Source organism: Cuculus canorus, chromosome 2 (genome assembly GCF_017976375.1).
Source record: "Cuculus canorus isolate bCucCan1 chromosome 2, bCucCan1.pri, whole genome shotgun sequence".
In the NCBI taxonomy this organism is placed as follows: Eukaryota; Metazoa; Chordata; class Aves; order Cuculiformes; family Cuculidae; genus Cuculus; species Cuculus canorus.
The window spans coordinates 124,786,744-124,810,592 of NC_071402.1; the positions used below are offsets into that span (position 1 = coordinate 124,786,744).

The 23,849-nt window shown below is 41.2% G+C and overlaps 1 protein-coding gene across 2 annotated transcripts in view; it reads left to right on the plus strand.

Annotated features, from left to right (window-relative positions):
• Positions 1 to 14,646: 14,646 nt before the first annotated feature.
• Positions 14,647 to 23,849, plus strand: part of JAZF1 (JAZF zinc finger 1) — a 203,155-nt gene continuing 193,952 nt past the window's right edge. Inside the window, exon 1 of one of the 2 annotated variants that reach the window (XR_008448831.1) lies at positions 14,647 to 14,889. Coding sequence is in view for 1 of the 2 variants with exons in the window: in XM_054060422.1 (XP_053916397.1) it covers positions 14,775 to 14,889 (115 nt within the window). In the remaining variant the exon portion in view is untranslated. The remainder of the gene's footprint in view (positions 14,890 to 23,849) is intronic. The other variant, XM_054060422.1, reaches the window with a different exon arrangement.

Genomic DNA, 23,849 nt, shown 5'->3' on the forward strand with positions numbered 1-23,849 from the left:
CAAAACCTCAGACGCAAAAATGGAGCCACACTTAAGCTACAGCAAAAAAAAAAAAACAAAGCAAAGCCAAAAACATAAAACCCTAAGAATCTAAAATGTATGTTAGCACAGAGGCTGAAAGCTCCGACGAGCGCTGAGTGCTCTGAAAAAGTTATGTAGCTTATTTACAGTAAATTACAGGCTTTGCTTCAGTCATATTGTGATTCCCAGATGAAGAAAGAGGGAGGTAAAAGGTATTGGTTTGTGAAATCTAGCATAGTGATTTGGCAAACACTGAAGATTGATAGGGCCTTACTCAATAATTTTACAGTCCAGTTCCCATATTACAGAAGCGCATTCAAAGACACATATGCTGCATAAAATTGTCTTAACTTCTTTAGAAAACCTGCCAGGATTTCGGTTTTAACTGGTACTTGCAGTGAAAATATGAAAGCCAAGGATCTATGCTTACAAAATGTTCAAACTGATATTCTTAGGCCATATCACAACTCAAACTCTCATGGTTTCCCAGGGTTACAAGCATGAACAACACTTAAGGAATGTGAAGTAAACTGAACATACTATTTCAGCACATATTTCAAATCAAATTCTGTAGGCCAGCTTTTCCATTGGAAGGAAAAAAAGATTTTTCTTAAGGAAAGTCATACTTTGTGAAAGAACTCTTGCCCAAATAACTTAAAAGATGCCATGATCTTTCTAAGTAACAGGCTGATAAAAGTTACTTCAGTTGCTGTAACTTCTAACAGGACCAGATTTTTAAAATATTCCCATGCTGTATGCTGTAAATAGTTTGTAACTTGCCCTGGGTCAGCTCTACTGTACAGAGAAGATTCGTAGTAGTCTTTGCAGTTTTTAGAATTTTAAAAACTTCTCAGGAAGAGAGGAGGTGGGTAGAACGGCTTAATTATTCAGACTTAGATTTTGTTTCAAGCAATATGTCATTCATCATTAAAACCACAAAATCAAGTAATAATTTAGGTTAGGTTGTAAGGGAACTCTGCCTACCCCTATGCTCTCCCAAGAGCAGGTTGCTCAGAGGTTTGCCTAGTCAAATTCAAGCTCTCTCCAAGAACGGAGTTTGCTCACCTTCTCTGGGCACCTGCTCCAATATTTGACCACCCTCCCAGTGAAAAAGATTTCCCTGATATCTAAATGGCATTTCCCATGATCTGATTTGCATCTGTTGTCACTTTTCCTGTCACTGTACACCTCTGAGGATGGTCTGGCTCTGTCTTCTCTGCACCTTCCCATTAGGTCAGTTGTAAGAACGATAAGATCACCTCTTAGCTTCCTCTTCTGCAGGCTGAAGAAAGTCTCTTCCCGTACCATCACGTGCACCAGCTCCTGATCACTTTTGTGGCCCTCCACAGGACCCGCTACAGTATGCCAGTGTCCTTACATTGGAGAGGCCAAAACTCACAAGGAACAAGTAAAGGCTATTCTATATTCAATATTGTATATGTGCTACTTATGCTTACATATATGAGCTGAGAGAGAGAGAGGAAAGGCAAAAATAATTTGCATTCCAAAGTAATATTGCCTTTTGATTAAACTTTCATTTTTAGGTCCTCTACTTCTATTCAATTATTTTCACTGTAAATTTAAATGTACCTACATTTAATTTTAATGTAACTAATTGATTGTATCTGAAGGAGGAAAAAATTCAATATCTACGGATCTTAAACTGCAGGTACATTTAATTCTGGGTGAAAAATCACACACACTGTAGTTGCTTTTCCTAGCTGAAGGCAAAAAGGTAAAAGCCAAACTTTGAAAATGCTCAGATTATTTTTAAAAAAAAAAAAAAAAAAAAGTGTTTGGGGAATTAGCATTGACCACACCATTATTCCAGAACACACACAGTGAATGTCCATACAGCCACCATGCATAATAAATGAAAACAAAAACCCACCGATGTTCAGTAATGTGGGATGGCAGTGACAAGCTAGAGCATTCCCCCATGGAGAGAAGGCCCTTCCTGAAGTTTATCTCCTCTGACGATAGGATAGACGGCTTCTCGCCCCTGCAGACTGCAGATGAGGTCTGTCCAAAGAGCTTGCTTTCATTTCTGTGGTTAATATATTTCCAAGAATTATTATCCCAACTGTAAGGGGGGAACTCTTTTCTTAAGTGGTATTACTTTGTGCAAAAAGTGGTGAGGACAGTCTTATTCTGGTCCAGGCTGGGTTCATTTCAGTGTGTGTTATATCAACTGCTTTAATCAAATGGAGACTAAACCAAATAAAGGACCTTTGTAGAGGTTTGCAACTGCATAACCTAAGCAAAGCAGTTTGGGGTGGATATAATACAGCAGGCTGAACCTTGTAAGACTTTACATACTCAAATAAAAATAGAAATGGTTGGGAAGCTGCTGCATTACGGGGGAAATCCCTACTTTGCTTCCCTCCAAAATCACTAACTTGCTCCCCCCAAAAATTCACTACTATTATTCAACACAGCAATGAATGAAGATACTCTTGATGCCGCTTTTTTGAGACAGTCAGGAAGCTCCAGAGATCTTATTTGAACAGACTTTTTCATTTATCACTCATGCATCACTTCCAGTGATTTAAATAGGGCCAGAATAATACTGCAAGTATTTGCAGAGATGCTAAAGATAGTATGATAAGCACTTTCTATAGGCAGAATCTTGGTTTCTGCATATGTTCATTATTTTCCTTCCCTGACGCCTTTTTCTGACCATACCAGTAATCTAGTCTCCATCCAGTTCAGAAGGAAAATACTTTTAAAGGATACTGCACCTTGCCTGGGTACTTATTAATGCCTGTTCTTGTTCACTGATTATACAAAGATTGTTTGTACAAAGAAGTTGCATTGGCTTGAGCTAAATGGGTTTACAAAAAAAAAACCACAAACCCACAATGTATTTAGGTCAGCACAAATTCCTGGTTGGAAACTTTCAGATAATCTTAAATCTTTAGCTATATAAACTTTAAATACTTTACTGAAAACAAAAGCAGTGTCAACAAAAAAAAACCTGTTCTAAAATAACAAAAGTTAATTTTAAAGTACCCAGTTGCATTTCTAAGTAAATAAGGCTTGGCAAATTCTCCCCACCTAATTTTATTTTCAGAGAAGGCAGCGTCATATTTGGAAGGAAGCAACTCTTCCCATTACTAAATTGTACAGCTGTAACCAATTGCTTCAGGAGCGTGCAACCTGATTGCCCTCCTTTTGTTTGAGATGGAGTTGAAACGAACAGCTTCGGCTGTAGGTGAACTGTTCACAGAGATTTAGTGATTTTTGCTTCTTGTTTAAGGCTTTGGGATCTTGCTGAAGGAATTTTTTAATTAGTAATAAAGACAGAGAAACAATGACGAAGGTGTGTTTCATCTGTATTAGGCAACACATAAATTCAACTCCACAAAATACATTATAAGTATTTTAGACAGATTTGTTAATCATTATGCATTTTATAAGTTTTATTCCTACACTTCTTGCTGTATAGAACCACTGTACCTTTTTTTTCAAGTTCTCCTAGCCTCCGGCATTAATGAGTCCTCCTAATAGGATTATTTCTTGACTCTCCAGTTACTGCTGTAAGAAGGAGCAGGGCACTGTTCTGCAGTCCAGAATTACAAACTATGATCCTCTCTCCCCGCTAGGGTATATGGTAGGCTCATCCTCATAACAACATGCTTTCAGAAAACCCAAGCATCCCACTAAACAAATAAGAAGACCTGTCAAGGCCCTATCACAAATAACACAAGCATGTATATGTCTGTGTGTATATGTATATTTTTATATATATATGAACAATATTAAAAACCTGACTTTGTGAACATTTCCCAGAATCCCAAACCTCCAATCCGTGCTCAAGCAACACTCATTTTCTACAGGCAAGGGAGAAAAGTTAGTCTTGAAACTTGGTCTACTATAAACTAAGGAAAGAAGAAGAGCCAATGGCCCAAGACCCTACAAAAAACTAAGTTGGCACAGCTTTTTCCTTAGACCAGTTGCTCTCAACCTACTTTAAATTTAGGAATACCAGAGAATCCTTGTGCTAATCCTGATGAGTCCAAAGAAAATAAAGAAAAAATAAGGCCTTGGTCTGTGTCTCCTTTAGAAAAGATTTAAGGGATCAGCAAACAGAAAAAAAAACCTGATGGGTTTCAAGTCAGGCACATCAAGTGGCCTCAGGTGCATTAGTATATCATAGTAGATATATCGGATAAATCAAACTTTGGTCACTAATAATTTACAGATCAAACCAACACCTAAAAGCGAGTCCAGAAACAGACATTGCAGACCATAAGGAAGACTAATAATGTAGCTGGGAAAGAATAATCAAACTGATTTTTAATAACTGCTTTTTTTTTTTTTAAACTGCTTAATAATCAAACTGATTTTTTTCTGCAGTCTCCAGTTTCTTTGTAAAGAAGTTTTCTAACAGAGTAGACTACTGGAAAATGACCAGCATGTATAGCAGATTACAGAATTGCACTCTCCTATTGATTTGTGACAACCTCACAACCTTCTTTGTATGAGAAGTCTGCTCCCCTTTGCTCTGATTCCTCTGTCCCATGGGCTCATGTCTCAAGAATGGAATGAGACTGATCACCCCAAAAAATAAGTACAGCCTCACCATCCTTGAACAGGCAACTTCTACCCCTGCTGACAAGAGAGGAAAGAATAAGAAGCTAGGTGTCTAATACGTAGTTCAAGACCTCCTGAAATCAATGGGACATAAACCATTATTATCTCTTTTAGCTGTTGTACCACCTTGCTCTTGCCTTAACTAAGTAAGAATTGCTTTTTCCTTATCCATCCCAACCTCTTTCTCCTGCCATCAATAGAACCAGCTTGGTTACTTAGTGTGGAAAAGAAGCACAAAAGACACTGAATGTGTACTCTGAAATGACCACTTACATACATTGAATAAGGGGAACTAAACAGACACTGCATGGAAGGCAACATCTCTGGCCATTGGAAATGCTCAGCAAAGTAAGAATACCACCATTCAAAGGGCACCTCATGCATTTTTAGTTGCAAATGAGACAAACCCATTTTGTGATCCAAGGAAGTGAGAGGGAGGCTTAATTCTGTCAGCACAGATCTTAATTCGTCTCCAAGAGGAGATGCCAGTTTGTTCCCATTCCATTCCTTGCTCAGTAAACAAAATAACATGGGACAGGCAGCACTGTGGCCAAAAGACAGTATGTTAACTGCCCTGATGCAGTCTCAAAATTGAAATGGGAAAAAACTAGGTAACATGTGGTAATGAGAAGAATATTTGGTAATAATTAGCAAAATATCTCTAGGCAGTAAGGAAATTGGTCTCATCTAGAGGGTAGTGGTCAATGGCTCCATGTCCACAGTTATAGCAGTTAGGAGAAATACTGTCACCTACACAGTAGCCTCCTTTGGTTCTCCAGAGATACTCCTTTTTCTCCCATCAAAGGTGCACAAGACAGTCACAGCAGAATTGACAATATTGCCCAAGTACTAATAGTCCTCCTAATATGTTTATCAAACAAACACCCCAGCAGAAGGAGAAAAAAGTATTTGGTCCTGCTTTCCCAGACAGCAGAAACATAAGAAAATTAGACCAACACCAAAACAAAGTGAATCATAAATTCCCCACTGCCAATCTTGTTAGTTTGACACTGCAGATCAGACAGAACTGTAACCACAAAACATTAATATTGCAAAGTTGCTGTAAACTGCACGTACACCCATGTAGGTGTGGAACCCCTTTGACTTCAGCTGGGGTTAGTTAAGGGACAGAGGAAAGGAATCCATCTGCTTTCTGTGATCAAGCCCTAAATCAGCAGTGGCAAGCCTGCAGTGTGGAGGTTAGGATACAGCCAGAGCGCTACATTAGTTTGGTCTAATATTACTCTGAAATCCTACCCCAAATGAAAGCTCCAACAACTTTTATGGATCTATGATAGTTTACTTAAGCTGAAAGAGTCCTTCTAATCTACACAATACACTAAGTTTAAAGATTTCATTACTTTTTTATTCATATAAAAATTATTGTGACAATGGTCAAAGGACAAAGCCACTCCCAAATACAGGCCAGCCAGAAACATCTGTCTACCAACACAGTCAGGAGACAGAAAGAAACTATTGATACATACTAAAAATTTTTAATTAAATTATATTTTTTCTACGTTTGTACATCAAATAATCATTTCAGGTTTAAAGTTTAAGAGGCAATATTTGTGTGTATTTCCAAGACAACACGATGTGAACATACAGTTTCTCAAGTTATAGCTAAGCTGGATATGTGCCACGCAAACCAGCTGAAGGCAAAGTATGAACCTGTCAGTGCTTCTGACTGTTTTTACTATCATCACAAGGAGTCACATCTGTTAAACATGTAAGAAGACTCTAATTATTCTCTTTGATGGATTCACACATCTATACACCCCAAAACTAATCAAAATTAAGTATTAAAAATAGACATAGAACAAAAATATCAGGTATCCATTGGTGGACCTCTTTCAGAGAAAAACTAAGAAAGTGTTTTGTTTATTAAGCTCTCAACTTCGGGTGTTCAAACAATCTCCTGGTACATGGATGTGTACAAAGAATGAAGCACATGTAATCTGAACTCCAAATAAGAGAAAAGTGAGTGAGCTCTTGCAAATAATATCTGTTCTCTTTGGTCCACATACAGGAGAAATTAAGGGATAAGGATTCTTGTTTCAATATATCCTTTAATAGTTTTGTAGGGCTGGCCGTGGTCTAGTTATAATATATACACACAGAAGCAACAAAAACGACTGCTGAAGACTTTGGGATTGTTACCTGTAGATATATCTTTGCAATAGTGTCGATATGTATTTCCACAGAGTTTTGTAGGAAAGAAATGGAACGTGAGTAGCACTTAGGATATGCCCCTTTTTTTCTCTTCTGAAAGATTAAGTATCTCTATGGCCACGGAACATTGCTTTTTCTTTTATGCGCTGTAGTTTGAAAAAGCTGTTGTTCAGCAGTCAGTAATTTGTTTAGGTTCAAATATGGTGAATTTGCAGGATGCAGATACAAAAGCTGGAAATAATAAATAAAGATACTTTAGCATTCTATCAGTGCTTTATAATACCTTATAGAAATACTACAAATCTATCACCTATTATTTCATGCCTTATTTATTTCTCTCACTAGGAGTTCCTGGCATCTAATGTAGAAGCATGGTAGCTTCTTTTGTTTCATACGAGGTAACTAAATCAGGAGATGTTCTGAAGAGTGAATAATGTCCAAGTTTGTTTCCAAATACTGCATTATGCATAGGCAGTTTTGTTTGTTTGTTTATAAAGCAGCCCCATGACTTGCTGAGACTATGATGAGTTAGTTTTTTGTTTATGTAAAGCAGGAGCTTCTGCAGCTGTTTACAGATGAAATTTGGCAAAGCGATGAATACTTAAAATCACACTGAAGTCAGTGGGTATACACAAGTCAGAATATACACAAAATGAGTGGGGATTACAAGTAATTATGTATTTTGCATCTTCAAGTCCTTGTACATTGTTATGCAGATAAGGAAAAGGATAAATTTTCTGAAAACACACCAACTTTTTTTTTTTTAGCATAAGATTTATGATGTAATAGACACTAAAAGGTATCAGAAGAATGTTTGAAGCCGTCAGAACTATGCATTCCTCTGAAGTAAACAAGGCAACCTTTGGGTCATCTTGGCACTTGGTTCAGTGGGCATCCATATTTTCCATGATACAGAGTTGCACCCCTTTCCCAGGATGGCAGGCAGCAAATACTTCCCCTTGTTCTGTAAGTGTTAGCTTCCCATCCTTGATCGTCTGTCCTTTACCATATTTCTCTCAGATAACCCTTCACATTTTCTCCTCATTCCTTTTTGTTTCTTCTTACTACTGTACTATTTACCCATGAGTTTCTTCCTCATTTTCACTTTTTTTTTTTGCATGGCATCATTTTAATATTACATTTCATTATTCCAGAGATTTTGCTTCTTTTTTTTTTTTTTCCTGTACAATATCTACATCCAGTGATGCAATGCATTTGTGGATTTCAGCAAACCATGTATAGCAATCCACTCAGCGGAGGGCATAGTGGATATATATCCTTAGCTGCAGCTGGAGAACCACATGAATTTTCACTAATTGATGTCTTTCTATTCTTTTGTTCAGAATTGTAGTGGCCATACTCAGTCTTCATGATCCATGTTGCGGTAACAGGTGTGTTATTGGTATCTCTGATTTAAGCTGTCACAAGAAATACACATTCATTTGACAAACCACTTTCAGTGGGGATTGCATGTGATTTGCAATATTGTCACAGTTGAGCTTCCGACAGTTCATTCACCACAGAAGATCACTTGAAAGGTTTACTAAGATGGGGAATCCTTCCATTTAAAAACGGGTATTATTCTGAACTGTGGATCTCCTTTCCAGTGAAGTCAAGCTCCACAGTCAATGATTGCCAAGCCTCCTGTTACCAAAGTTACCCGATTTCCTTTTCTTAGAGACTGTAAATCATCCCTAGCACTGAAAGTTAACTTTATGCCAAAGCCTTCTCCCTAATCTATCTTAGGAATGTAAGAAAGGCATGTCTTTTAAGAACAGGAAGAATTCCCTGTGTAATTGCGTGCTTGAACACTGGGGATTCTCCAACTCTACACACAATTTAGCAAGTGCATTTTTGCTGGCATCTATGCCACAGTGCGGAATTGCCCTATCACCCATATTCTTGTTTACATGAAGAATTTTTTAACTAGGAAATTCTCAGGCTAAACAGAAGAGAGACTGTTGTGAGTTCACAGGCTCTAAAATACACAGCTCCCTGTGACTATGAGATCCAGAAACAAAGGTTCTGGATTTTCCTAGGTAAATTTTGATCTGGAGCAGAGGAATGACAGAATAGAAAGGAAAACATGAGATGTCACTAAACCATATGGGACTTGTGTTCCACGTCTTCTAGTCCACATCACTGATCTAAGTTACAGCTGCCTTAGGATTGCTTTATATCGTCCTGTAACTATAGCATCCTAAATGATCACCAGGGTGAGAGGATAAAAGAGTTTGACACTCTGCCAGTTGTGATGACATTCTACTTCAAACAAAGGAAACTAGGAAGCAGTTGTTCTAATTTAGGATTTATTTTTTGTGAAAATGATTCTATAATTTCAACACATTTTGGAATGAATCTGCCTTTTTTAATTGACTTTGTGAATTATTACATCAGCAAGTGCCATGAAATCTAGTTACAAGTTGGGTACTCAATTTAGGAGTACTCCATTTAGTGGAAAAAGCAAAAAATTCAGAATTATAGACTGGCATTTTTGAGATGCTGTAAAAGCTGTTAAACTGAAAGCTTCACTCTAGACTATTAACCTTCATTGAAGAACATGTTTACCTTTCATTGAGATAAATGTACAAAATTATGTTATTTTTCTAGCCAGTTATTTTTAAAAGTATATGCCAATTACCACTGATCGTGTGCGTGAAACAACATAAAAGGTTTCAGTAAAATATATCACTATAGCCCATAGTAAGAACAGAGCAGGTTATTCAATACCTACGTAATTGTGGGTTCATACAAGAGACAATTGAAATAGCTTACATTTTGTAATTCCAAGCCAGACTAACACTATAGCAGTGGTTTATGCTATACCATCATGTTAACTCCAAATTTCCTGAAGCAGTCAAAACAAGACTTCTTTTTCTAGGTTAGAGGTAACTGGAAATACAGAGGCAGTTTTGATCTCCTGTTTAGATGAAGCTTTGTCCTTCTGAAAGTGTGGAAATCTCTCAGAAAGTTCAGCTAAGCAGGATTTCTATCTATTGTTTTGGGGCATCTGGAACTAGTGGGGAATACAGCGCTTTCCCAGCTTAACGTTCTGTTTTTCCATTGCACCCTGAAGCTACATAGTGCACTGCCAAGAGAAAAGTAATTCAGCAATATAAATTAAAAATAGGATTCTCGTGACAAAAACTGCATAAATATGTTTTACTTGTATAATGATTTTGCAGCAGTGATATGTCTCTGTTCTTTCCAAACTGCACGACATTTCTTACATAGCCAGTATGCAGAGGCAAGAAGAAACAAAATGATTACAATTGTTATTGAAAAAATGAATCAGTAATTTTTTTAGTGGAAGGTGTTGCCAACCATTTCCTTGTAATATCCAGTTAACCTTGGTTTAGTTTTTTTTCTTTAGAAGAAACGTAAATAGATACTTTCAAGTATGACTTCAATAGTGTAAAAATCAGAACTGTAGGAAGACTGAGATTTAAAAAAAATGCACTGATTCATGTCGTCCTTGTGCAAGAGTCATAATAATCTTCTCAATAACAATCCGCTATTACAAATGCAGCCGAAAACAAGTACTTCAATTGTGCTTTAAGTAAGAGTCTGAAGCAAGTATTAACTTTTCCTTACTATTCCAAAGAGGGGTGGTATCTTCAATGAAAGTCTTGTCAACCTCAAAGCATCAAGAACAGCAGCTAGCAAGTTTTTCACATTCAGACCTTTAGCCTTCCAGAAAGCATCAGGACAGAACCATCAGCTTTCAGGAACCCATAACAGCGTGAGTGACTGGTAGCACGCTATCCTCAGACAAGGCCCAGCAGCTACAGCAGTCAATTATCAGAATATAACTAAGTTGATAGTAAAAAAAATGGTTATTATAAAGACTAGGAGCCATAAGTAATTGAAAAAGATCTAAGAGCAAGATCATCTAAGGAGACAAGGGATCCAAGACCATAACTCACCAGTTTAAGGAAGGAATTAATTAGAAAATTATTCTAAACATGTTATTCTCACTTTACCAAAATGGACTTCAAATGAGGCACAAAAATATGAAGTTAGTGAAAAAATGATTCAGTCTTAACATATGCATTTATGAGCAGATTATCAGATGATCTAGAAATCCACTCAGCCCTAAGCCTTGTATTGAGGCCTGAATAGCAACAGCACATCCTTCTCACAAGCAGCCGTGCTCTGAGCTATGCCTAAGAGTCTACCTAAGATGAAATGATGGTTAAACTAAGGGTCTCAGAGACCTTCAAAATAACGTCTTCAGAAACAAATAAAACAAGGCCTACCAGCCATTTCAGCTTTTTTTTTCCCAACTCCATTTATTTGAAGTATCTTTAAAGACAGCTATGATCATCTCTGAAATGGATCTACTCAACAGTTAGCTTTGGCTTGACAAATCACTTGGGTCCAATTTCTATTTCTTTCTCCTAAAGAACCAAATGACAATGGCAACTTCTGGGCACCTTCTCTTAATTTGCCAGTTTGTCACAGCGATACCCTAGTTCTTTATCCTAGTAAAGCCTGAATAAGAAAATTACCATTCATAGTGGAGAACTTTAAAAGACATTGGATCAGATCTATTACTATTATGAAATTTGATAAAACTACTCTGTCTCCCAGACACTTAAGGAAGGAACAAGTACACGGAGAAAAGTAAATACTCTTTCTACAAACACTACTTATTATCAGGACATAATGTGCCATAATATGCAGGGTAACCCTTGGCACTAAACCCAGGGGCAGAAGGCCCTTAACCATGCTGGGAAGAAACTCTTTCTGACTCTACAGAAGAGGAAAAAACACCCAACAGGGTGACTGTTCCAAGAGCTTAAATCATAAGGGAAAAAAAAATGATGTGGTTTAACTATCCTAACTTCTAGTGAAGCCTTCTAGTGAATATCTACAGCATCACTACAAAATCAAGTCCTACAGAGTAGGAGGAGTACTTACATAAAATGATACTGACCTGAATCCTTACCCTATGGGACACTGAGTAAGTCCTGACTTTTCAGCTCTTCCCAACTCCTGCAAGAGTTAAGTGCTTTCCCTACTCAAAAGGTCTAAAAAATCCAGAGAATTTAGCAAACAATGAATGAAAATAGACCTGCAGCTAACTAAACAAGTTCACACATCAGAAAGCAATCATTGTATTGTCTGTTACTAGTAGGTGATTAACCATGAGTGTTAAATACTTGACAGCTACAAAACTACTCTGATTTCTTTGTTGGTTACCAGTGTTCTTTGTTAATAGCCATTAAAAGTATTGATACCAACCCAATGTCCATCACAGTTTTGTTTCATAACGAATAAACTAAATCATGCCACTGGTGACCTTGACAGATCATCCATATGAAATTCTTATATTTAATACTCATTCTGATTAATCTCGATCTCCTGCCTTAGAAATTTTGTTTGAATTATGCTGGTGATGGACGCTCAATGAGAACACCTACTCATACGCAAACAAAAACATAAAATCTACAGTCCTGAAATCGTTAACAGCACTGAGGATTCACGCTTACCAAAACCACTATAGTCTGAAAAAGGTCTACGTGTCTGACTGCACAAATTAGTCACAACTGCAAATTATTAGGGAAGATGCTTATCTTACCATTTTACTTCTCTTCCACACTTGCTATTTACTGTTTTATATCTCGATCCACACAGGCACTTGCACACACCTGATTTTGCAGCATTATTCACAGCAGCAGCTTATGTGACATGAATTTTCAGGATCATAGTCTTAATCAGGAACAACTCCTCCTTTGCTAAGTCAACTCATAGCCAGCAAGTTCCTTTGGTACCATCAAAAAGAGGTCAGTGAAATAAGAATAGTAAGCTGTGAAGTACTGATGCTTGAAACAGGTGGGTCAAATGACAGATTTCTGATACCAAATTCTTCTGCGTTATTCAAAAGAATTACACATTTTCATCAAATGCTTAACAGCAGCAGTTCTCCAACCCTCTTAGACTACAGGATGACGAAAGTCAGCCCTGAAAACCTACTGTGGACTACTGTGTCCACGTTATCTCATTTTTTTTTTCCTTAAGTGCAAACACTACAGTATTGTTACAATTCTGTGGTTCAGCAACCCATGGCTATGCAAACCCTACTTACAAACTCTAGCTCTATGTGCCACAGTATGAGAAGGCTTCTTCACACGATGGTTGTGGGTTTGTTTTTTTCCCTCTGGAAAGGGCTTATGCTTGCTTTTCTTTTGTATAAACTAAATTGAGTGGATTCATACATCAAGAAATGTGTGAATGGAAGAAATGCAAGACAGAAAAATATTGAAGTGAATATGCAAGATGATGACTAAACTATGCTGCGAGATAAAGTTTGTTTTGTGTCCAGGAATGACAGGTTCTCTGGTATACGGGACACTAGGAACCAGCCCCAGGATTTTTCACGCTTTAAGCAAATGGGCAAATAGCCATCTTTGCATTCACTAGCCATTCCACTGCATTTTTAGGGGGCTTACAGAAAAGCTGGGACGGGCTTTTTATTGGGGAGCACAGTGACAGGATGAGGGGTAACAGTTTTAAGCTGAAAAGGAAGAGATTTGCATTAGATATTAAGAAGGAATTTTTTACTGTGAGGATGGTGAGGCCCCAGCACAGTCTGCCCCATCCCTGGAGGTGTTCAAGGTCAGGGTGGATGAGACTTTAAACAACCCAATACAGTGGAAGGTGTCCCTGCCCATGGCAGGGGGATTGGTCTTTAAGGTCCCTTCCAACCCAAACCATTGCATGATTCTGTGATTTAGGCATTGCTATTCTTTGGCTGCTGCAGCAACACTAGGGTCATCCCTGCCTGCAACACAGTTAGTAAAACAGGCAAAGACTCCACTTATTCTTATGTACACAATTTTACAGGGATGAGAACAGCCTGGGACCGTTACCCATCACTGGGATCAGTGGAATAGCTTATGTCTGTACAATTAGGAGAGCCTTATGCAGATGTCGAGGCTTTTTTTAGTCACACTTTTGCTCAAAACTATTAATAATATCGTAGAACCATATAAATATGGAAAAGAGAGACAATTTTAGAACAGAAGCAGGGGTGGAGGGGGTAGGGAGAGAAAAAAAGCCTTCCTGACAAGCAATCTCTCGCTTTTTTTTTTTTTTCCCTTTTAATTTTAAATAAAGCTGTCTGCGAATTTGAGCCTAGGGAGACCTTCATTAGAATCAATTAATCAGTCAGGCTCTCTGCTGAATAGCTTTCTGGAGACAAGAAGTCAAAGTGGGCTTTGGGAGCGAGCTAGGTGCGAGTTGTGCCACCAGTGGGACGCAGCCTCACGGCCCTGCACCGCTCCAGCGGGCACGGAGAAGGCTGGACCGGGACAGGGCGGGGGGGCAGGGCTGGGAGGGACCGGGACAGGGCTGGGGGGGGACCGGGACAGGGCTGGGAGGACAGGTCTGGGGGGGGACCAGGACAGGGCTGGGGGGACAGGTCTGGGGGGGGACCAGGACAGGGCTGGGGGGACAGGGCGGGGGGGACAGGGCTGGGAGGACAGGGCTGTGGGGGGACTGGGACAGGGCTGGGGGGACCCTGCCCACGGGCTGTAAGCGGGGTCCAAGCCCGCCCGGCGGGAGGGGACGCAGGTGCCCCCGCGCCCCGGGGAGAGGCATCGCCGCCCCTCGTTCGCCTCCCCGCGATGCGGCGGCGGCGGCAGCGCTGGGGTCCGGGGCCGGGTGCCGCATTGCCGGCGCCCCCGGGAGCCGGCGCTAAGGCTCGGTGTCCCCGGGGGGCGGCGCGGGTGCCCCGCTCCTCCCGCCGCCGGGGCAGCACAGCTGTTGCGGAGCCGCGCTGGTCCCTCCTCCCAGCTGCGGCTGCCTCATCTCCCCCCACCCAGCCCGTCCCTCCCCTCCGCCGCTCCCGACGCCGCCGCCACCTCCTCCTCCCCACCCCCACCCTCTCTCTCTCTCGCTCCCCATCTCTCTCCGTCCCGTTCCCCCCCTCCCTTCCCCGCGGCAGAGCGAGCACCGCAGGGGGATCTCGATGTAACACCATGACAGGCATCGCCGCCGCCTCCTTCTTCTCCAACGCCTGCAGGTTCGGGGGCTGCGGGCTCCACTTTCCGACCCTGGCGGAGCTCATCGAGCACATCGAGGACAACCACATCGGTGCGGGGCAGGGCAGGGCGGCGGGGGCGCGGCATGGCGGGGGCTGCGGGGGCACAAGGTGCGGGGGGGGTCCTGCGGGCGACGTGGAGCAGCTCCCGGGGGAGGCGGCGCGGGTGGGTGCGGGGAAGGCGTGCAGCCCGGCGGAGGGGAGTTAGTTTGCATTGGCAGGAGAGTGTGCTGGAGGAGGAGGGAGGACGGGCACAGCACGCCGCCTGCTGCTTCCGCCCCGGCTCTGGCTGTCAGGGCTCCGGGGAGGGAGGGAGGGAGCCGCCGCCGCGGCAGCCATTCCGCTTCCTCCTCGCCCTCGTCCTCCTCCTCCTCCCGCCGCCGCCACTGCGTCCTGTCAGCGCCGTTGCTAGGTGTGGCGGCGAGGACGGGTCGCGCTCCGGCCGCCGCAGCGCGGGAGGCGCCGCAGAGACGGCGGCGGGAGTGGGACTGGGAGAGACCAGCGGCGCGGTGGGCGGGGAGGGAGGGAACGGCGGCGAACGGCGGCGGTGCAGCCCCCGGGGCCGGGCGGTGGCGCTGGGACCCGCGGCGGGCCGGCGGCGCTAGGACCCGCGGCAGCGCAGCCCCCGGGGCGGGCGGGCGGCACTAGGACCCGCGGTGCTGCGTGTGTGTCTTCTCCCCCCCCATCACCTGCGGGCAGGGGCGCGCGGGGGCGTGGCCGCCGCGGGGCGATGACTCGCCACTGCCGCCCCCCCCCCCCCCCGGCGCGCGCGCCTCGTGGGCGGGCGGGAGGGAGCGTGCGCAGCGGCCGCCGTGGCCGCCTCTCGACTGCGCGGGCGGTGCCCACCGGGGGGCGGGAGAGGAGGAGGGGGCGGTGCGGCTGTCCGTGGGCGCCAACTTGCTGTCCCTCCGGCGGGAAGGGTCTGTCCCACCCCCCGGCACCTTGGCTCCCTGGCAGGTGTGCTGCCAGCGCCGCTTCCCCTCGGAAAGTCAACTTTCTCTTGTTGCTAATAAAATTCAGGGCTGAAAGTGTTGAAAACTGAGCTAATTCTTTGAGGCAAAATGAGTTTTAAAATCTGGAGGAGATGCCGAAGTTCTAAGGACCTGTTTGCTGGAGACTCCTGTGTTTCACAGGGAGCGTAAGGAAAGCATGATCTGCTGCAGAACATCCATGGAATCCTAGAATGGGTTGGGTTGGAAGGGGCCTTAAGGATCAACCAGTTCCAGCCCCCTTGCCTTGGGCAGAGACATCCCGCTGGTTCAGGTTTCTCAAAGCCCCATCCAGCCTGCCCTTGAACACCTCTAGGGATGCGGCAGCCACAGCTTCCCTGGAAAAACCTGTGCCAGTGCCTCACCATCCTCACAGGAAACAGTTTGTTCGTAATACGTAACCTTAAGTCTCCCCTCTTTCAGCTTAAAACTGTTCCCTCTTGTCCTGTCACTATTCTCCCTGGTAAAGAGCCCCTCTCCAGCTTTACTGTGGGCTGCCTTTAAGTACTGGAAGGCTGCTTTACTGTCTCCCCAGAGCCTTCTCTCCTCTAGGCTAAACAACCCCATTTCCCTCAGCCTATCCCTGTATGGGAGGTGTTCCAGCCCTCTGATCATCTTTCTGGCCCTTCCCTGGACTCACACCGACAGGTGTGTGTTTTTCCTGTGTTGAAGACAACGAACCTACACTGTGTTTCAGTTTATTAAGTTTTAATAGACAGGCCTAAATACCTTAAAAAGATCACTGAAGTTTAAATTTTGAGTGCAACGTTACATTAATGTAATATTGTAGGCCAGCGAGATGAAAGGTGTGGTTCTCGTAATTATCACGATGCTTGGTATGAGGTAACAAAACCACATACCACAAAACTGTGTAATTTATGACTCGACGTGGTGCTAGCATACAATTGTGATATTGTTGGGGTTTTTTTTGAATCTTAGATTCTTAGCTTTTCCTGCACTGTGCATCACATTGCACCAGAAAAGCTTAGGGGAAACAGTTCCCCGAAATGAAAGTTCGTAAGTCATCTTGTGTGTTCCTCAAGCGGCTTATCAGCCCCTCGTTGCCACAGCGCACAGGGTGTCAGAAAAGATATAGTCCATCTTATGTGGTCTGTGCATTGCTCCTTGATGATCAGTGGTTCTTGGACTTCTCTGAAGAGAGGAGAACTACATGCTAAAATACTGTAATTTCTCAATAACCATATATTTGATTCTATAGCCAGTATCCATTACTTTATATCCTGCCTCAAAATTAGGAAAGCATTACAGATTCAGCGCACACATACATGTAATTGAGCATGTCATTTAACAACACTTGCAGGACTTGGGACTGAAACTTTGCATGTACAATGTCATGCGTGCAGCTGACCGAGTACACACTGGTGGAGAATGTTGTAAGGTTGCTTGTGCTTCTTCTATAACATTTCGTCTTAGATTAAATTTTACCTGCTTGTGATTAAAAGATGCAGGTATGTTTTGTTACTCACCTATATGAATCACTATAAAAATCAGTAGGGAGTTGCACCGGTGACATGGAGTATGGATCCCAGTTCTCACGTGGAGGCTCAGCATTATGGTTTGGTGCCTGTGAGGATCTCCTGACACAGCCTGAAGGATGAGAATCAATGAAAACTCATCAGATAAGCATTCTGCCAAAAAGTGATTAACGTTTCCAAAGGTGTCTGGCAGTTAGGGGAGCAGGAGCTTATGTTGGACTTACTTTCTCAGTAAGTCTGATGCAAACACCATCCAATTTTTGCTGTCATACAGGTCTAGAAATTCCTGCTGACATTTGTCATGTTAAAAATGGAATGCAGCTTTTGGCATATAGAGCAAGGAGTAACATGCCGTATAAATACCCCATTGGTTTGGACATTCTGTGTGTGCTGCAGGAATAAAGAAATCTTGATTGAGTTATTTTCCATTATTAGTTTAAACTGAAGTGGGCGATTGCTGGGCAGACAGTGTTACAGCGCAGATAATGAACTTGAGGCTGCAAACAGCTCTGTGGTGGGAGGTGTGTATGGCACGGGATCTTGATGGTCTGGCTACTGCAATGCTGCTGCTCTGCCACATTTCGTGGGGTGGGTTATTAATCGTTTTTATCATCAGTGGAGTGCTGGTAAGAATGTAATTGTTTTCATAGCTGTATTGTGCCTCTAATAAATACTTATCAAGGAGTCTTTTTTTTGGTTAGCCTTGCAAATAAAGCTCAGCTTAGTTTAAGGAAACACAATTCTGGCATTCTGAGAACAGAACATATTTGGTATCTGAGGGATTCTGTAGTTGCTTTCCTTACTCAAAACATAACGTTAATAAATAATCATGTTGTAATGAAATACTTCGGTGTACATTCGTTTGGGTTTTTTTTTTCCCCTCTACAGCTTTGTGTCCTGATAAATTACCAGTTACATGAAAAAGTACCAGCACAGATAACCTGGGAGAGTTGTGCCCAGTGGATGAAATATTCATCTCTGACGTGGTGCTAAGCGCCTGTCAGCGCATCAGCTGCTTTCTGGGTTTTGCGTTTAGGTATTAAAGACTTGTGAAGAGTTAGGTTGGCTCGGGAGTACTGCTGTAGTGTCTCTCCTAAGGCCCTATTGGTGTCCTCTGCAATGAGACCACGTTCTTCAGAAGGAACCCTTTAGATTAAACCCCTGTATTCACAGTTTCTGTAGCTTACAGCTGAAAATAGACATTGACTTAAAACAACTGATTAGTAAATGCTTCTCTGTGAGTTTTTTCTATCAGCACATTGTCCAAGCAACCTGAAGTGCTGTTACGTTCTCTGCAAGTGTACTGAGAAAGGGGGGACCTGTTAGTCTGCCGTGTTTGGCTGTCTCCCTGCCTCATGGTTTTGGCTGTTCTGTTCCTTTGCAGGTAGCTTTGTTGACTTTTCTGATTCCTCTAGTCTGGGAGCAAAAGGCCTAATTTACAGCTCTTTGCCATATTCACAATTGTAGAGCGGGATGGACTTAATCCAGTCAGTTCCCCTGAGCACTGTCAAGAGAGGAGAAAATAACAAGCGACCCCAGGGTGGTGAGTGTTCAGCTGTGGCAATATGGCAGGTTTTATTGCATTGCTGGAGTCCTGGTGGTGTTGGCTATGATGTTAGGAACAGCACCTCTCATTCCACAGAGCACTTCTGAAATTACATTTAGATCTTAACTTGATGTAAGTAATCTTCTGGGATGTTTTCAGCTGTTCAGAGAAGTCCAGAGAGCCACACACTTTGGTTTCTGGTTTTTGGTCTGTTTTTCTATCTCCGTTCCCTCTGTGATTTGGTTATTCATCAGTCTACCTGTAGATGAACTGCATCCTTTAGAGTGGGGGGGTCAAGTAGCCCCTTAAAAATAACTGTTAGTGTAACGTTTAGTCTGATGCTGAAGAAACAGTAATTGAGCTGAATCTTGTAATCAGATTTGGAAAACGTAAAGTTATTTATTTTTTTATTTTTTACTTTGCATTTATAGTGAAGGGTATTTTTACTCACATATGCAGATGAGATTGTTGCTTGTGTGATCCGCTATGTGTTCACTTGGTTCATGACGTGTATCGGCATGCTGTACACACCTGTGTAGTGTGTGGCTGGTTTAAGCAGCTCTGCTTCTTTGAGGCTCATTGAGCTTTAAACAAATGGATGTGAATGAAACAAGCGTCCAAATATATAATGATGAGCCCAAAGAGCTAGAAGGGTAGATAGGAAGAGATACAGAAGATAAATCTCAAAGACATTCTTACCTTAGCAGAGTTTAATTGTATCACACTGAAGTCACTGGAAGAATTTGAAGATAGAAAAAAAAAAAAGGAGACCACCTGCTTATGCAGTAGTTATACAGATTCAGGTGTTCTACGGTTGCTAAAGGTTTGGTCAGAACTTTATAATCAGTCCTGGAGCCAGATAGCTACCAGTGAGGTATTTGTGTAGCATTGCTGTTGGAAGTGGGAGCTATGATGCTTCTCATCAGAATTGACCAATTCCCAAAGATTAGAATGGGGCCAGCAACAGAACAGTACTTGTGGCTGCTTTTGTAAGTGATAGAATTACCAGGAAAAATAAAACTCGGTCAATGAAAGAACAGCTGCAGAAGACAGACCAAAATCTTATATACAACCTACTAACTACCTGGAAAGTTCAAGTATGAGGAGAGGAAAAAGGCTTCTGAAGATCCGTGTGTGGTGATAACTTTGGCATCTGCTACCTTCAATGAATTCAATTCTTATTTATTATTAGGTAGTCAAGGGGCCAGATTCCACACCAAGGGGATGGAGTGGTTTGATAATCCATTGGCTGAATGCATGCTGCTTGCTTAAAGTTGATCCTCTCAATATTAGCATTTCTGAGAAAATAAAGGTTGGGCTGCATCCTCACTTTGATTGTAAAAGGTGTTGAATTACAAACTGGCTGTCAGCACATACAAAACTGGCATTTAGCATTGCCGAAATGTTTGCTTTGCTTCCTTCTCTTGTGTTGCGCCACCTTCACCACCATGTTGGGTGAAGTGCAACATGACATAGATGACAGCTTCTGTATTGGAGCTCACAGTATATCGTGTAAAGCAAATGCAACACTTCTGTGTTGTTAGGGATGGGGACAAGGGGCTACACACTTCAGCGTTTATGGAAGGCCTGGCAAATGTAAGTCTGTATGGAAGCCTTCACTTGTGTAAAGCTAAGTTCTTCACAAGAGCGTGAACATTGTCTTGACTGGTTACTGCCATGTCGCTCTCTTTGAGAATTATGCTTACGTTTGGGATTGAGATGGGCTGTTTTGAAGAGGTGGTAGATCTTAACTGAAGGCTTTTTATACTGTGAATGATGCGGCAACTAGGGATATGGGATGCTCTGTTCAGTGTCTGGAAACTGGTGGACAGACCTGTGTTTGATTATGTATTGCACATAAAGCTGTGGCTGTGCAAAATAAATTAACAATTACATGTGTTTACCTCAGCAATAGTACTAATTATTGTTCTTGGTAAACAACTAGAAAAAATTAATTGTGGTTGTGTTGATTTTAAGTTCATCCTATGCCCACTACTTCTACAGCTGTAATTTTTGTTATTTATGGAAAAGGTATTTCACAGTGACGTGGAATGATGTATACTCCAAGGATGTTGCTCATTCACTTTGCAGGCTGGTGTGGTGAGGAAAGCTCTCCTACTTCAGGAAGGCTTTTATGTCAAATAGAGCCTTTTTTTTACTAACAGTTTTGATCAGGGCTTTTTCCTCTACTCACAATCTTAAGCAGAGCAGGGGGTTGGATTATTTTCCAGTTCCAGGTCAGGTTTCCTTTGCTCTTTGGGCTTGAATTTAGACAGTGATTAAATATAGGCGCAACATTTATAACAAATCGTATGGAGATAAATGGAATTCCCATTAAATATTAACTAGAACAGGATTTTTGATACTTCTGTGATGTGAAATATGTTCTGCTTCTGAGGTTACCAGTTACATTGAGGCTAAAGCATGAAGTGTCTTAATGGTGTATTTCCTAGGAACACAAGTCTGAAAACAAACATCTGTGAACATACTGCAAACTGATTTTTATCTTTTTAAGATTGAAGGACTCACATAAAGCCAAGAAGGATCTTTCATTTTTCCTCTGTCAGCTTGAGTGTCTTTGGGTGACGCCTGTTGCAGGGCTACATCCCTGCCGTCGGCAGGGATTGCTCCTCTTGTACACTAGTAGTCCTAAATAAATAAGGGTCAGAAAATGAGAAACTGAAGAAACATCAGGTAACTTGTAGCAATAGTATTGTGCTTAAGTTGTATAGGGCATACTTACCTTTGAGGGGAAAGTTATTGTCATGGCTACTCTTCAGGGTGCAGGATGATGTTTTTGTAGCTCCTTATAAGAAACGTGAAAAAATCACGTGGCTGACAGTTAAATTGTCTTTTTTTTTTTTCATGCCATCATTTCTTTGGGAATGTGAAAAGTTTGAATTCATTAAAGGAAAGTTTAAAGATCCACATTTTCAGATACTTGCAAATTTGCATATCTTTAGGAGTTGCGGCTGAAAATGTGGCGGCTGAACGTGTCATGGAAGGTTATTTTTACTTCAGCCATAACCTATTTGCTTGAGTCAGCCATTTATTTTTCAGGCATACAGTGGTCAAGTCTGTGCCAGTGGAGAGAAATGACTTGATGGATAAAGACTTTTCAGAAATGTACTCTTCATTAATGGAAAATGTAGATAAACAGATCTAAGAACGTTTAGAGGGTCTGTGTGGAGTCAGTATAATTGGACTATATGGTACATGAGATAAAAGACAAAACCAGGATATGTATTGTGAACAGGTGGTGATTCTTATTAGGTTTTTATATTTGTGTAAAGGCAATTAAATATCAGGTGAAGCTGGATGACACTAAATCAGAGAATTTAGAAATCAGAATTTAGAAATCAGAGAATTATATACAATATAGGAATTGTATAATAAAAAATAATTTGAGGAAGAAGCATTGCTAAAAGATGTAGAAACATGTCTGCTCAATCTTACTATTTCTTCTTTCTGTATAATATAATGCAAATACAATCAAGTGAATCAGAAACACTTAGTGTCAAGCTGCAGAATATTCTAATGCAAAAGAAATAAGGACTGGAGGCCAGCTGCTTCCAGAGAACTCTTTATGTTGCTCCTGAATGTGCTTTTTTTTTATTTATTAATTTTTTTTCTTGAATAAGCTGTGTTTCACTAAGAATTAATTTTGTCTCTAATAAGCAACAGTAATTCAAAATTTGAATGATAAATATCTAAGTAAATAACAGCTATACACACTTGGAGGAAGCAAGCAACAAAGATTTTAGTGTTAACTTGAAATGGCAGCAGTTAGACAATTGATTTGATAAATCATCTGTGTTTAACAAAAAAAAGCTCCTTAATTTTAAGGGACTGTCTCTGTGAATAATTGTGCGATTAAATTTAAACAACCAAATCCTGTTACTTATGTCTTATTCTACCCTGTAACTTTTGGAAATGCATTAGGGGAATGCATGTGGTTTATTACACTTTTCTTTAGTTACAAGAGAGTGGAGCAATGTTCTGACCTACAGAATAGAGTAAATATTCCGATTTATGTTTTAATGATTTTTCTTTGCTATTAATTTTTATGTTTTTCACCCTGAATTCTTAGGAGTCTCCTTCTTAACTTTGTGCCATGATTAACAAGGGAAATGTATTTCTTCATCAGAGGTGCTGATGACACCATGGTGCTGTTTGTCTCTATGATGAGTGCCTAGAATGGGAGTACATTACATTACTACTGTGCAGTTTAATTTAAGATACTGTAATTCCTTAAAGAAATATTTAAGTAAAGGTGTAAGTTAATCTTTTTAACATTCCATCTTGTGTTATAAAGGATGGATAAGAAACAGAATAAGAAATTTATCAGTTTAACGGAAAAAATAGACTTGGACTTTGAAGTTAAGTTCTCTATGGCCAAAAACATTAGCATTTAATTGCAGATGAATTTTGAAAAACTTCTGATTATGATAAAGATTTCACTGTGTGCTAATAGAGGCCATCTTTATGAAGATTTCATTTTGAAATGTTGGCATTGCTGAAATTTCTCCAATGAAATGTTTTTTTAATTTAGGAAATATTTGGACACTTCTGAGATTCCTCCCCCTGCCTTTTCTCTCCACATCTCCTCCCCCTTTGTCTAACTTGAGGAAGCTGCGAACAGTTCTGTTCCTTCTGGAAATATATATTTTTTTCCCAACATATTTTGACAGATAGTAAATATTCAGTGAATAAAAATAGAACTGCTGAATATCCAAGTATACTGTGGAAAGGAGAAATAGATGTATCACTTATTTCTTCAGCGGTTTGTACTGTAGTTACCATCTTACTTTCTGGAAATTATCCTGATAGAAGCACATGGAACTGTAACCTGGAAACAGGGAGGTAGTGCCTTTAAGATGCAAGAGATCGAATTTCCCTGCTATATGAGATTGATATGGGTATATGAACATGAACTCAGCCCCTTATGTGGTAGATGACAGTGGCATTCAGTGAAGAAAACA